Source organism: Hevea brasiliensis, chromosome 8, assembly GCF_030052815.1.
Source record: "Hevea brasiliensis isolate MT/VB/25A 57/8 chromosome 8, ASM3005281v1, whole genome shotgun sequence".
In the NCBI taxonomy this organism is placed as follows: domain Eukaryota; kingdom Viridiplantae; phylum Streptophyta; class Magnoliopsida; order Malpighiales; family Euphorbiaceae; genus Hevea; species Hevea brasiliensis.
In genome coordinates this window covers 98,178,106-98,192,886 of record NC_079500.1, presented here as the reverse complement: position 1 = coordinate 98,192,886, position 14,781 = coordinate 98,178,106, and the positions used below count along the sequence as shown (strand labels likewise).

Here is a 14,781-nt window from a genome sequence, read left to right as displayed (position 1 = left end):
AATAGTTCATCAAAACTCTACTTCGATCTCTCGGTATTGACTAATTTAGTTTATGCCATCCAATGAGTATCTTCTCAATCCGACCTCCAATCAAGGCGTGGTTAGTGTCAAATTGAAGCTTGAGAAGATTAGATGAAGATTACCAGGCCTGATCATCCATTCTAGTCACTGATTGCCAGGGATCTAGCCAGAAAGATTGAAAATCCCAAAACTTTTCTCCTTCATAACTTTTTCCTCCGATCACCACTTGATGCAAAATTGGTTCCAAAAGAAAGCTCATGGAACAAGGATTCCAATGCCACCAGAATCGCTTCTATCTGACGTTGGACGGCCTGGAATCACATTGGAAAGCTTCTACCTTCGCGCATGCGTCTTTCTCTCTCATCCTTCGTTTTTCACCACTTCTAGTGGTCCTGGCCTCCATTCACGACCTCGTAGTGGTCGTTGGAAGTAGTGTTGTTTGTTTGAGGGTGTGGCCAGCGGTAGGTGGTGGTTCACCGCAGAAGAAAGAAAGAGAGAAGGAGAAGTGAGAGATAGGAGAGAGAAAGAACGTTGGGGGGTGGGGGGGGAGAGAGCTACCTATCACATTTTTTTTTCTTTTTTTTTTTTTGCAAAATTCTGATTGTAATTCCCATCATAAGCCCCCGTCTCTCTTCACTTTTCTTGTCTTTTCTTTGCTTATTAACTACTATTATAATTAACATTATATTTATTAAACTAACATCACAATATAACTAAATTAGTGATAATAATATAAATATTTATTAATCAAATGATAAAGCTTATAATAATAATAATAATAATAATAATAACTTAACTAGGAGAACACTATGGTTAAATAAACATTCAAAATAATTTGTGAATAAAAATATTATAAAATTACAAATTAATTAGATAATATTAAAATAATATTAAAATTTATACTTTAAAAAATCAAGTTATTATATCTATTATTTTTAAAAAATAAAAAATATTTATTAAATATATTAAATAGATTTTATAACTATTTTCATTAAACAATATGATAATATAAAATTTCAAAATATAATGATAATAAAAATATTATAATAATAATAATGCACTAAACTATAAAATACATTTTAAAAATTATCTTCTTTTTTAATTTTATAAATAATTTTCTTTCTCGTTAAGCTAGTTATGTAATTTTATTATAAAAATTAATATTATTTTAAATTATAAAAAAATATAATATAAGTAAATCAAACTTAAAAAAAAATAAAATAATAAAGTTTAAATTAATTTAAATTAATTAGCTGATTTTTTTTATTAATTTTATTTAGTTTTTAAACTTCTTCATCCATTTATATTTTTAAAATTTATTATTATATTATTTTTTATTTTATTACATTTAAATTTATAATTAAATTATTATTATACATTTATAATTTTCATAAAAATATAATTCAATAAAAAAAATATTATTATTATTATTATTATTATTATTATTATTATATAAAAAATATAGTAATGCGTGTCACGTGAGGTCGTCGATTACAATAATAAAAAGTTAGTGTTTTCTTGTTGATAAAAAAAAAAAAAAAAGGTTAGTGTCTTCTTGTCGGTTTGGATCGATAAGAAGAAACTTTCTTTTGGTGCTTTTTCCAGTCCTTTTCCTTCGTTAAAAAAAAAAAAAAAAATCTTTCTGCTTTTAAGAAAAAAAAAATCTTTTCTTTTCTTTTCTATTGGGATTCGATTGGTGTTTTCAGTTCTTGAAAAATGGAACAAGGGCCAATTCTTTCTCCCCATATACTCATCTTTCCTGCCCCAGGCCAAGGCCATGTGAACTCCTTACTCAAGCTTGCAGAGCTTTTATGCCTTGCTGGCTTTAAGATTACCTTCATAAATTTCCAGAATATCCATGAACGTCTAGTTCGTCACACAGATGTTGAAGCTCGTTTTTCCAAATATTATGGATTCCAATTCAAAACCATACAAGGTTGTGAGGCAGAAGATCCTCGACCGGCCGACTGGGTGAGAAAGTTATTTCAGGAAATGGAAGTGAAGAGCAAGCCAATTTTCAAGAAGATGGTGATTGAGAGTAACCCAGCAGTTAACTATATCATAGGAGATGGGGTGATGGGATTTGTCTATGATGTTGCTGTTGAGGTTGGGATTCCTACTATTCAGATGCACTGCATCAGTGCTTGCTCCTTCTGGACTTTCTTTTCTATTCCTGACGTTGTTGCTGCTCATCAACTTCCTATCAAAGGTATTCCTACTATTATATACATATCATCCTTCTCTTAATGATCTCTTTATTCCATTCAATTGTATTACTAACGAGTCCAATCTCCTGAAACTGAAAGGAAAAGAAGACATGGACAGGTTGATCACAAAAGTACCTGGAATGGAAACGTTTCTCCGATGCCGAGATCTTCCAGGAGGTTTTTGCCAAGTTAGCCACATATCAGACCCTAATCTCTTCGTCATCACCAAAGAGATACGACAATCCCAAGCACTCATCATCAACACCTTTGAAGAGCTAGAAGGACCAATACTTTCCCAAATACGCATTCGCTACCCTAAAATCTACACAATCGGACCTCTCCACAAGCATCTGAAAACAAAACTAAGAAGCATCGAAAAGCAAGAGTCGTATTCATCCTCGACCAGTCTTTGGGAAGTTGACAGGACCTGCATCACATGGCTGGATAACCAGCCATCGCAATCTGTACTCTATGTAAGCTTTGGTAGCATTACAATTATGACTAGACAGCAGCTCATGGAATTCTGGCACGGTCTTGTTAATAGCAAAAAGAAGTTCTTGTGGGTTATAAGGCCTGAATGTGTTATTAACCAAGATGGTGATAATCTTGGAGAAATTCCTGAGCAGCTTCAGGAGGGAGAAAAGGAAAAAGGATACATCGTCAAATGGGCACCCCAGGAAGAGGTTTTGGCACACAAGGCAATTGGTGGGTTCTTGACACACTGTGGATGGAACTCAACTTTGGAGAGCATAGTGGCTGGTGTGCCAATGATTTGCTGGCCTTACTTTGCTGATCAGCAAGTGAATGGCAGGTTTGTGACTGAGGTTTGGAAGCTGGGATTGGACATGAACGATGTGTGTGATAGAGGGGTTGTGGAGAAGATGGTGAATGATCTAATGGTGGATAAGAGGGAGGAGTTTGTGAAATCAACAGCTAGGATGGCAGAGTTAGCAAGAAAAAGTGTATCAGAAGGTGGATCTTCTTCTTCTTGTCTGAACCGTCTGATCGAGGATATAAGGTTGATGAACATGAAGGCACATGGTAGTGATACTTACAAGGATAACTTGTCATAATTAAGTGATGTATAGATGCAAATGTATGCATCATTTTCTCCATAACAAACGTAAGTGTGGTAATCCTATTTATTATAAATTAAGAGAACTTAAATAAAAGAATAATTTTGTAATTTTATTATAAAATAAATTTTACTTCTTTTTAACTTTTTTATTCTCTCTTCGGTTTAGTAAAAATAAATAATAAGAAAAAATAAAAATTATTTTACATTCTTTCTTTATTTTTTTTTCTTTCACCTTACTTTTAACTAGGATTAGTATCTTTTTTCTATAGTAAGAGTCAATTTTTATTAATCATCAATCTTAAACTTAAAAAATAAAAAATAAATAAACATTATGGAATTGTCGAGACAAGCAGTATTATTATTATTTTTTTCTTTTCTTTTATAGAAAGTAAATCTTTGCATAGCATGTAATAAAGGATCCAAGGAAGCTGGCAGCCCTAAAATTTTAATTTTTAGTGGGGTGTAGGTTGAATGTGAGCATATTTTTAATTAATCTTAATTTGAAATTTTTTTTACAAAAATTTAAAATAATTATATTTATTTATTAATTTAATTAAATAAAAAAATAAAGAACTCACATTCAAAAAAAATTAATAAGTTTTTTATTGATTCAATTAAAATAAAAAATTAATACCTTATATAAATTGTGAATAGATTAAACACATTAGAAAACAATTAAAATGATGTTTTTCTTAGTATTTAAGTTGGTTAAATCAATTTATATATTTTAAAAATAAGCTTATCTATTTATTTATAATATTTTTTAAGTTTATAAATTGGGAAAAAAAATGAGAATTAATTTTTTATTTTAGTGCTTATAAGATATTTTAATTTTAACCAAGTATTTTATCACGATACTTTCATTTAATATTTTTTTAACAATTTTAATAATAAATATATTTATAAATTATTTTTTATCAAACGTATTAATAAATTATATTTCCTTTAACCAAAGATTTGATAATTTAAAATTTTCATTATCTGTAAGTAAATTTTTATAAGTTAAGTCAACTACCTTATAAATTTAATTTTTATGTTTATGCCTTTAAATTTAAATATAAAATACTTTTTATTTATCATTAATTCTCCTAAATTTAAATGTTATATCCATCACTAATCGCATGATAACAAGACCCAACAGTAATATTATGCTTTTATTATGATTTAAGATATAAATATTTAACTTTTATCTATTTACATAAATTTTATTATATATTATATTTTAAATTTAAAATGAATCAAGTATAAAGATTCATAGAACTTAACGAGGAAAATGAGCACAAAGAACTTGTAAATCTGAATAAGCCAAACTTTCCATCACTTGCAATCCTTATCATGCCGCGAAATAAATAAGACTAACTTGATAAAATTATAGGATTTTTTCTGATATTAATTCTTTTACAATAAAAATATTATTTTTATTATATAATTTATTAATTATTATTATTATATTAAACTTTCATTAAATTAAATATTATCAAAATTTAAATTTATATATATATATACTCACGTAAGGTAAGTGACGAGCTCACCTGCATTAAAATATTAAAATATATATATATATATATATGAGGTAAGTGATGAGCTCCCCTGCATTAATATATATATATATATATATATATATATATATATATTTTAATGCAGGTAAACTCATCAACTCATCACTTACCTCATATATATATATATTGTAAATATGAGGTAAGTGATGAGTTGATGAGTTTACAATATATATATATGTGGTAAGTGATGAGTTGATGAGTTTACCTGCATTAAAAAAAAAAAAATATATATATATATATATATATATATATATATATATATATATATATATATATATATATATATATATATATATATATAATGTAGGTGAGCTCATCACTTACCTCACATGAGTAGTTAGTAGTCATGATCAAGGAAAGAATCATTTGTCTCGCATCCTTCAAACTCAAAGCTCTTGCCATTTAGTCCATTTGGAAAGAAATTTTATTGGGTCTCAGTTGGAATTTAAACTCAATCAAAACTTCACAATTCAAGTTGGAACTCTACACTGTTTGCACTCATTATCATGTGATAAAGAGTTTATTAATTTTTTTTTATCATGTCGTGAAAATCTATTATTATTGAAAATATTGTTAAGAATTATTTTTAAATATATAAATTAAAATATTTTAAAATTATTATATAAATATGAATATAAAGATTTTTCAAACATATTTAATTTATATTATATTAATATAAAATAATTAACAATTATTAACATTTGACAATTTCAAAGAAAATAAAGGTTTATTTATCAACTTATAATTTTGAAGAATTAATGTGAATAATTTATTTTATTAGTATATTAATTTAAATTGTTAAATTAATTTTAATTTTATAATCTTTTATATGTAAAAGTTATATAACTTTTTTCATTTATTATTTTGCAAAATTTTAATATATCAAAATTATTTTCCACTAATATAAATAAATTTTTTATTATGAATATAAAATTTTTGAATTTTGTATTTTAAGTAATTTTTATAATAAATTATTATATAAAATTTAATTATTAAAAAAATCAAACTACTAATTATAAAAATATACCATTATTAATTTTATGAGATTTTTAAACTTAAATCCCTGTCCTATAAATTTTTATTTAATAAAATATATATGCATACAATAATTTCATTATAGTTATTATATATAATAAATTTATTATAATCATTAGTTATGATGAATTTTCATGTCCCATAACCATCATAATTTTTCCTATTCCACACATTCAAAGTTGCTAACTTCTAGTCGGTTTGGTTTGACAACAAGAAACACTCTGTTCTTTTCTTTATTTGGTTGGGATTCGATTGGAGTTTCTAATTTTATCTTCTCTTCATTAATTGCCTGTTAAACTTCTTATCTGCAGCTAAAACTTGAAAAAAATGGAACAAGGGTCCATTCCTTCTCCTCATATACTCATCTTTCCTGCCCAAGGCCAAGGACATGTAAACGCCACGCTCAAGCTAGCAGAGCTTTTGAGCCTTGATGGCTTTAAGATTACCTTCATAAATTTCCCGTATGTACATGAACGTCTCGTTCGTAATACGGATGTTGAAGCTCGTTTCTCCAAATATCATGGATTCCAATTCAAAACCATACCAGTTTGTCGGCCAGACGATCCTCAATGGACTGAGCGGTTGAGAAAGTTATCGGTGAAGAGCAAGCCAATTTTTAAGAGGATGGTGATTGAGAGTAAACCAACAGTTAACTATATCATAGGAGATGCGGTGTTGGGATTTGTCCATGATGTCGCCGTTGAGATTGGAATTCCTGCTATTCAGATGCATTGCGTCAGTGCTTGCTCCTTCTGGACTTTCTTTTCTATTCCTGACGTTGTTGCAGCCCATCAACTTCCTATTAAAGGTATTCCTACCATTATATGTCATTCTTTTCTTAATGATCTCTTTATTCCATTCAATTGTATTACTTACGGGTCCAATCTCTTGAAACTGAAAGGAAAAGAAGACATGGACAGGTTGATCACAAAAGTACCAGGAATGGAAACGTTTCTCCGATGCCGAGATCTTCCAGCAGGTTTCCGTCAAGTTAGCGACATATCAGACCCTAATCTCTTCTTCATCACCAACGAGATACGAAAATCCCAAGCACTTATCATCAACACCTTTGAAGAGCTAGAAGGACCAATACTTTCCCAAATACGCACTCGCTATCCTAAAATCTACACAATTGGACCTCTCCATGAGCATCTGAAAACAAAACTAAGAAGCATCGGAAAGCAAGAATTGTATTCATCCTCGAACAGTCTCTGGAAAGTTGACGGGACCTGCATCACATGGCTGGATAACCAGCCATCGCAATCTGTACTCTATGTAAGCTTTGGTAGCTCCACAATTATGACAAGAGACCAGCTCATGGAATTCTGGTACGGTCTTGTTAATAGCAAGAAGAAGTTCTTATGGGTTATAAGGCCTGAATCTGTTATTAACCAAGATGGTGACAATCTTGGAGAAATTCCTGAGGAGCTTCAGGAGGGAGAAAAGGAAAGGGGATACGTTGTCAAATGGGCACCCCAGGAAGAGGTTTTGGCACATAAGGCAATTGGTGGGTTCTTGACACACAGTGGATGGAACTCTACTTTGGAGAGCATAGCGGCTGGTGTGCCTATGATTTGCTGGCCTTACTTTGGTGATCAGCAAGTGAATAGCAGGTATGTGAGTGAGATTTGGAAGCTGGGATTGGACATGAAGGATGTATGTGATAGAAGGGTTGTGGAGAAGATGGTGAATGATCTGATGGTGGATAGGAGGGAGGAGTATGTAAAGTCAACGGCTAGGATGCAAGAGTTAGCAAGTAAGAGCGTATCAGAAGATGGATCTTCTTCTTGTTGTCTGAACCGTCTGATCGAGGACATAAGGTTGATGAACAAGAAGGCATATGCCAGCGACAAATGACAAGGATAACTTGTCACAATAAAGAATATTTTTTTATTTATTATTTTCTTTACTCTTGTTTAGATGAAAAGAAAAATAAAAAAAAATAAGAAAAATAAAGTATTATCTGAAAGAGGAAAAAATTAAGAGAGAAAAGTTTATCACGAATTTATAATTTTATTCTATATATTTTCAAGAGAATTTAAGTAAAAAGAATAATTTTAGAATTTTAGTATGTCTAGTAAATATTTCTTCATATTTAAATATATAGTAAGGAAGATTTTTTCATAAAATAGAGATACAGTACAAGTAAAGTTAACCAAATGAATGAATACAAGAATCTCATTCTCTCTCTCTTTCGACTCTCTCTTCCTCTCCTTCTTTGCTTCTGTCTTCTTCTTTGATCTTCTCTTCCTCTTTTCTTATAATCTCTCCTCTTCTGTTCTTCTTTTTCTTCAATTACTTGTTGAGATGGTAGCTGGGTTAGGTTCATGAGCCAAAAACCTGACAGTTTCATAAGCTTAATTGTTGAATCTGATTGTTTGAGAATCATTGTGTTGCTGCACTTCAAATACTGTCGTCAAAATGGCATGGGTAACGTTCTACTTGATTGTTTGGACCTTGTTCAACTACTAGATAGCTATTTGTGGTCTTATGTTCGCCCCTCTGCAAACTCTGTTGCTCATACGTTGGCTAAATTTCAGTCTGATGAAGGAGGAGAGCAAGTGTGGATCGGGGATGTGTCTAGTTCTGTTGCTTCTCTTGTTTCTTGCGATGTTTTGAATTCTTTGTTCTTTAATGAAAGCTTGCTTATTATTAAAAACAAAAACCTTTATATTTTTTTAAGATAATATTTCTTGTTCCAAGTATAAATTTTGATACAGTAAATAAATAAATAAGCTAAAAAAAAATTAAATAAAGCGAATTTGCAATAGATTTTTTTCATTGTACGGTTGCTAATTAAATTATAGCTAGTTTAGTTGCTATTAACAATGGATTAATAGTAGAAAATTTCATTGTACACAGATAATAATTCATATTGTTAATTTAATTAATTAATTTTAAAAAATAAAAATTTATAAAAAGTAATCTATCACTATCAGCAAATAATTTATCAAAAAAAAAATCATCGTTAATAACAACAAATACCATAATTGATTACTAATTTTGAGTACCATAATTGGTTACTAATTTTGAGAGTTTTTAATTAAACATTATTGCAACAATTTTCTTTTTGTGTTGTTATTTGCAACTGGTTAATTAACTTATAATTTGTACTATTTATGTTATTATAAATATCTTGAACAAGAATCTCTAATAACTTCAAATTTTGAAGTTTAAAAATAAAATGTAAAATTATAATTTATAGAAATAGAATACAAATTGTAAATGTGGTATAAAATTATGAATTAAAATATTATATTATTATATTACTTTACAAAATATGCAATCTTACACTATGTTAGAAAAATTATTTCAAAGGGAAAGTAAAATAAAGAGTGTAAAATAAAGATATCCTATTTATTATAAATTAAGAGAACTTAAATAAAAGAACAATTTTGTAATTTTATTATAAAATAAAATTTACTTCTATTTAACTTTTTAATTCTCTCTTCGGTTTAGTAAAAATAAATAATAAGAAAAAATAAAAATTATTTTACATTCTTTCTTTATTTTTTTTTTCTTTCACCTTACTTTTAACTAGGATTAGTATCTTTTTTCTATAGTAAGAGTCAATTTTTATTAATCATCAATCTTAAACTTAAAAAATAAAAAATAAATAAACATTATGGAATTGTCGAGACAAGCAGTATTATTATTTTTCTTTTCTTTTCTTTTATAGAAAGTAAATCTTTGCATAGCATGCAAGGAAGGATCCAAGGAAGCTGGCAGCCCTAAAATTTTAATTTTTAGTGGGGTGTAGGTTGAATGTGAGCATATTTTTAATTAATTTTAATTTAAAAATTTTTTTATAAAAATTTAAAATAATTATATTTATTTATTAATTTAACTAAATAAAAAAATAAATAACTCACATTCTAAAAAAATTAATAAGTTTTTTATTGATTCAATTAAAATAAAAAATTCATACCTTATATAAACTGTGAATAGATTAAACACGTTAGAAAACAATTAAATGATGTTTTTCTTAGTATTTAAACTGGTTAAATCAATTTATATATTTTAAAAATAAGTTTATCTATTTATTTATAATATTTTTTAAGCTTATAAGTTGGAAAAAAAATGAGAATCAATTTTTTATTTTAGTGCTTATAAGATATTTTAATTTTAACCAGGTATCTTATCATGATACTTTTATTTAATATCTTTTTAATAATTTTAATAATAAATATATTTATAAACTATTTTTTATCAAACGTATTAATAACTTATATTTACTTTAACCAAAGATTTGATAATTTAAAATTTTCATTATCTGTAAGTTAATTTTTATAAGTTAAGTCAAATACCTTATAAATTTAATTTTTATATTTATGCCTTTAAATTTAAATATAAAATACTTTTCATTTATCGTTAATTCTCCTAAATTTAAATGTTATATCCATCACTAATCGCATGATAACAAGACCCAACAGTAATATTATGCTTTTATTATGATTTAAGATATAAATATTTAATTTTTATCTATTTACATAAATTTTATTATATATTATATTTTAAATTTAAAATGAATCAAGTATAAAGATTCATAGAACTTAACGAGGAAAATGAGCACAAAGAACTTGTAAATCTGAATAAGCCAAACTTTCCATCACTTGCAATCCTTATCATGCCGCGAAATAAATAAGACTAACTTGATAAAATTATAGGATTTTTTCTGATATTAATTCTTTTACAATAAAAATATTATTTTTATTATATAATTTATTAATTATTATTATTATATTAAACTTTCATTAAATTAAATATTATCCAAATTTAAATTTATATATATATATATATATATATATATATATATATATATATATATATATATATACTCACGTGAGGTAAGTGATGATCTCACCTGCATTAAAATATTAAAATATATATATATATATATATGAGGTAAGTGATGAGCTCCCCTACATTAAAAAAAAAATATATATATATATATATATATATATATATATATATATATATATATATATATATTTTTAATGCAGGTAAACTCATCAACTCATCACTTACCTCATATATATATATATTGTAAATATGAGGTAAGTGATGAGTTGATGAGTTTACAATATATATATATATATGAGGTAAGTGATGAGTTGATGAGTTTATGATGAGTTGATGAGTTTACCTGCATTAAAATATATATATATATATATATATATATATATATATAATGTAGGTGAGCTCATCACTTACCTCACATGAAAGGATCATTTGTCTCGCATCCTTCAAACTCAAAGCTCTTGCCATTTAGTCCATTTGGAAAGAAATTTTATTGGGTCTCAGTTGGAATTTAAACTCAATCAAAACTTCACAATTCAAGTTGGAACTCTACACTGCTTGCACTCATTATCATGTGATAAAGAGTTTATTAATTTTTTTTATCATGTCGTGAAAATCTATTATTATTGAAAATATTGTTAAGAATTATTTTTAAATATATAAATTAAAATATTTTAAAATTATTATATAAATATGAATATAAAGATTTTTCAAACATATTTAATTTATATTATATTAATATAAAATAATTAACAATTATTAACATTTGACAATTTCAAAGAAAATAAAGGTTTATTTATCAACTTATAATTTTGAAGAATTAATGTGAATAATTTATTTTATTAGTATATTAATTTAAATTGTTAAATTAATTTTAATTTTATAATCTTTTATATGTAAAAGTTATATAACTTTTTTAATTTATTATTTTGCAAAATTTTAATATATCAAAATTATTTTCCACTAATATAAATAAATTTGTTATTATGAATATAAAATTTTTGAATTTTGTATTTTAAGTAATTTTTATAATAAATTATTATATAAAATTTAATTATTAAAAAAATCAAACTACTAATTATAAAAATATACCATTATTAATTTTATGAGATTTTTAAACTTAAATCCCTGTCCTATAAATTTTTATTTAATAAAATATATATGCATACAATAATTTAATTATAGTTATTATATATAATAAATTTATTATAATCATTAATTATGATGAATTTTCATGTCCCATAACCATCATAATTTTTCCTATTCCACACATTCAAAGTTGCTAACTTCAAGTCGATTTGGTTTGACAACAAGAAACACTCTTTTCTTTTCTTTATTTGGTTGGGATTCGATTGGAGTTTCTAATTTTATCTTCTCTTCATTAATTGCCTGTTAAACTTCTTATCTGCAGCTAAAACTTGAAAAAAATGGAACAAGGGTCCATTCCTTCTCCTCATATACTCATCTTTCCTGCCCAAGGCCAAGGACATGTAAACGCCACGCTCAAGCTAGCAGAGCTTTTGAGCCTTGATGGCTTTAAGATTACCTTCATAAATTTCCCGTATGTACATGAACGTCTCGTTCGTAATACGGATGTTGAAGCTCGTTTCTCCAAATATCATGGATTCCAATTCAAAACCATACCAGTTTGTCGGCCAGACGATCCTCAATGGACTGAGCGGTTGAGAAAGTTATCGGTGAAGAGCAAGCCAATTTTTAAGAGGATGGTGATTGAGAGTAAACCAACAGTTAACTATATCATAGGAGATGCGGTGTTGGGATTTGTCCATGATGTCGCCGTTGAGATTGGAATTCCTGCTATTCAGATGCATTGCGTCAGTGCTTGCTCCTTCTGGACTTTCTTTTCTATTCCTGACGTTGTTGCAGCCCATCAACTTCCTATTAAAGGTATTCCTACCATTATATGTCATTCTTTTCTTAATGATCTCTTTATTCCATTCAATTGTATTACTTACGGGTCCAATCTCTTGAAACTGAAAGGAAAAGAAGACATGGACAGGTTGATCACAAAAGTACCAGGAATGGAAACGTTTCTCCGATGCCGAGATCTTCCAGCAGGTTTCCGTCAAGTTAGCGACATATCAGACCCTAATCTCTTCTTCATCACCAACGAGATACGAAAATCCCAAGCACTTATCATCAACACCTTTGAAGAGCTAGAAGGACCAATACTTTCCCAAATACGCACTCGCTATCCTAAAATCTACACAATTGGACCTCTCCATGAGCATCTGAAAACAAAACTAAGAAGCATCGGAAAGCAAGAATTGTATTCATCCTCGAACAGTCTCTGGAAAGTTGACGGGACCTGCATCACATGGCTGGATAACCAGCCATCGCAATCTGTACTCTATGTAAGCTTTGGTAGCTCCACAATTATGACAAGAGACCAGCTCATGGAATTCTGGTACGGTCTTGTTAATAGCAAGAAGAAGTTCTTATGGGTTATAAGGCCTGAATCTGTTATTAACCAAGATGGTGACAATCTTGGAGAAATTCCTGAGGAGCTTCAGGAGGAGAAAAGGAAAAAGGATACATCGTCAAATGGGCACCCCAGGAAGAGGTTTTGGCACATAAGGCAATTGGTGGGTTCTTGACACACAGTGGATGGAACTCTACTTTGGAGAGCATAGCGGCTGGTGTGCCTATGATTTGCTGGCCTTACTTTGGTGATCAGCAAGTGAATAGCAGGTATGTGAGTGAGATTTGGAAGCTGGGATTGGACATGAAGGATGTATGTGATAGAAGGGTTGTGGAGAAGATGGTGAATGATCTGATGGTGGATAGGAGGGAGGAGTATGTAAAGTCAACGGCTAGGATGCAAGAGTTAGCAAGTAAGAGCGTATCAGAAGATGGATCTTCTTCTTGTTGTCTGAACCGTCTGATCGAGGACATAAGGTTGATGAACAAGAAGGCATATGCCAGCGAGAAATGACAAGGATAACTTGTCACAATAAAGAATATTTTTTTATTTATTATTTTCTTTACTCTTGTTTAGATGAAAAGAAAAATAAAAAAAAATAAGAAAAATAAAGTATTATCTGAAAGAGGAAAAAATTAAGAGAGAAAAGTTTATCACGAATTTATAATTTTATTCTATATATTTTCAAGAGAATTTAAGTAAAAAGAATAATTTTAGAATTTTAGTATATCTAGTAAATATTTCTTCATATTTAAATATATAGTAAGGAAGATTTTTTCATAAAATAGAGATACAGTACAAGTAAAGTTAACCAAATGAATGAATACAAGAATCTCATTCTCTCTCTCTTTCGACTCTCTCTTCCTCTCCTTCTTTGCTTCTGTCTTCTTCTTTGATCTTCTCTTCCTCTTTTCTTATAATCTCTCCTCTTCTGTTCTTCTTTTTCTTCAATTACTTGTTGAGATGGTAGCTGGGTTAGGTTCATGAGCCAAAAACCTGACAGTTTCATAAGCTTAATTGTTGAATCTGATTGTTTGAGAATCATTGTGTTGCTGCACTTCAAATACTGTCGTCAAAATGGCATGGGTAACGTTCTACTTGATTGTTTGGACCTTGTTCAACTACTAGATAGCTATTTGTGGTCTTATGTTCGCCCCTCTGCAAACTCTGTTGCTCATACGTTGGCTAAATTTCAGTCTGATGAAGGAGGAGAGCAAGTGTGGATCGGGGATGTGTCTAGTTCTGTTGCTTCTCTTGTTTCTTGCGATGTTTTGAATTCTTTGTTCTTTAATGAAAGCTTGCTTATTATTAAAAACAAAAACCTTTATATTTTTTTAAGATAATATTTCTTGTTCCAAGTATAAATTTTGATACAGTAAATAAATAAATAAGCTAAAAAAAAAATTAAATAAAGCGAATTTGCAATAGATTTTTTTCATTGTACGGTTGCTAATTAAATTATAGCTAGTTTAGTTGCTATTAACAATGGATTAATAGTAGAAAATTTCATTGTACACAGATAATAATTCATATTGTTAATTTAATTAATTAATTTTAAAAAATAAAAATTTATAAAAAGTAATCTATCACTATCAGCAAATAATTTATCAAAAAAAATTCATCGTTAATAACAACAAA

The 14,781-nt window shown here is 28.2% G+C and overlaps 3 protein-coding genes across 3 annotated transcripts; all 3 read left to right on the top strand.

The window, feature by feature from the left end:
- The first annotated feature begins 1,637 nt into the window (after window positions 1–1,637).
- LOC131182377 (7-deoxyloganetic acid glucosyltransferase-like) lies at window positions 1,638–3,447 on the top strand. The gene is made up of 2 exons (XM_058151797.1): window positions 1,638–2,230; window positions 2,328–3,447. Exons 1-2 carry the CDS (start codon window positions 1,738–1,740, stop codon window positions 3,299–3,301), a joined length of 1,467 nt encoding a protein of 488 aa, XP_058007780.1. The 5' UTR covers window positions 1,638–1,737; the 3' UTR covers window positions 3,302–3,447.
- Window positions 3,448–6,054: 2,607 nt separating this feature from the next.
- LOC131182376 (7-deoxyloganetic acid glucosyltransferase-like) lies at window positions 6,055–7,797 on the top strand. Its single transcript, XM_058151796.1, has 2 exons — window positions 6,055–6,708; window positions 6,802–7,797. The coding sequence occupies exons 1-2, from the start codon at window positions 6,228–6,230 to the stop codon at window positions 7,755–7,757; spliced, it is 1,437 nt and encodes a 478-aa protein (XP_058007779.1). The 5' UTR covers window positions 6,055–6,227; the 3' UTR covers window positions 7,758–7,797.
- Window positions 7,798–11,996: 4,199 nt separating this feature from the next.
- On the top strand, window positions 11,997–14,474 carry LOC110644954 (7-deoxyloganetic acid glucosyltransferase). Its single transcript, XM_058151795.1, is given in 3 exon segments — window positions 11,997–12,608; window positions 12,702–13,229; window positions 13,232–14,474. Coding segments are annotated over 3 exon segments (1,434 nt in total). The 5' UTR covers window positions 11,997–12,127; the 3' UTR covers window positions 13,657–14,474.
- Window positions 14,475–14,781: the final 307 nt, after the last annotated feature.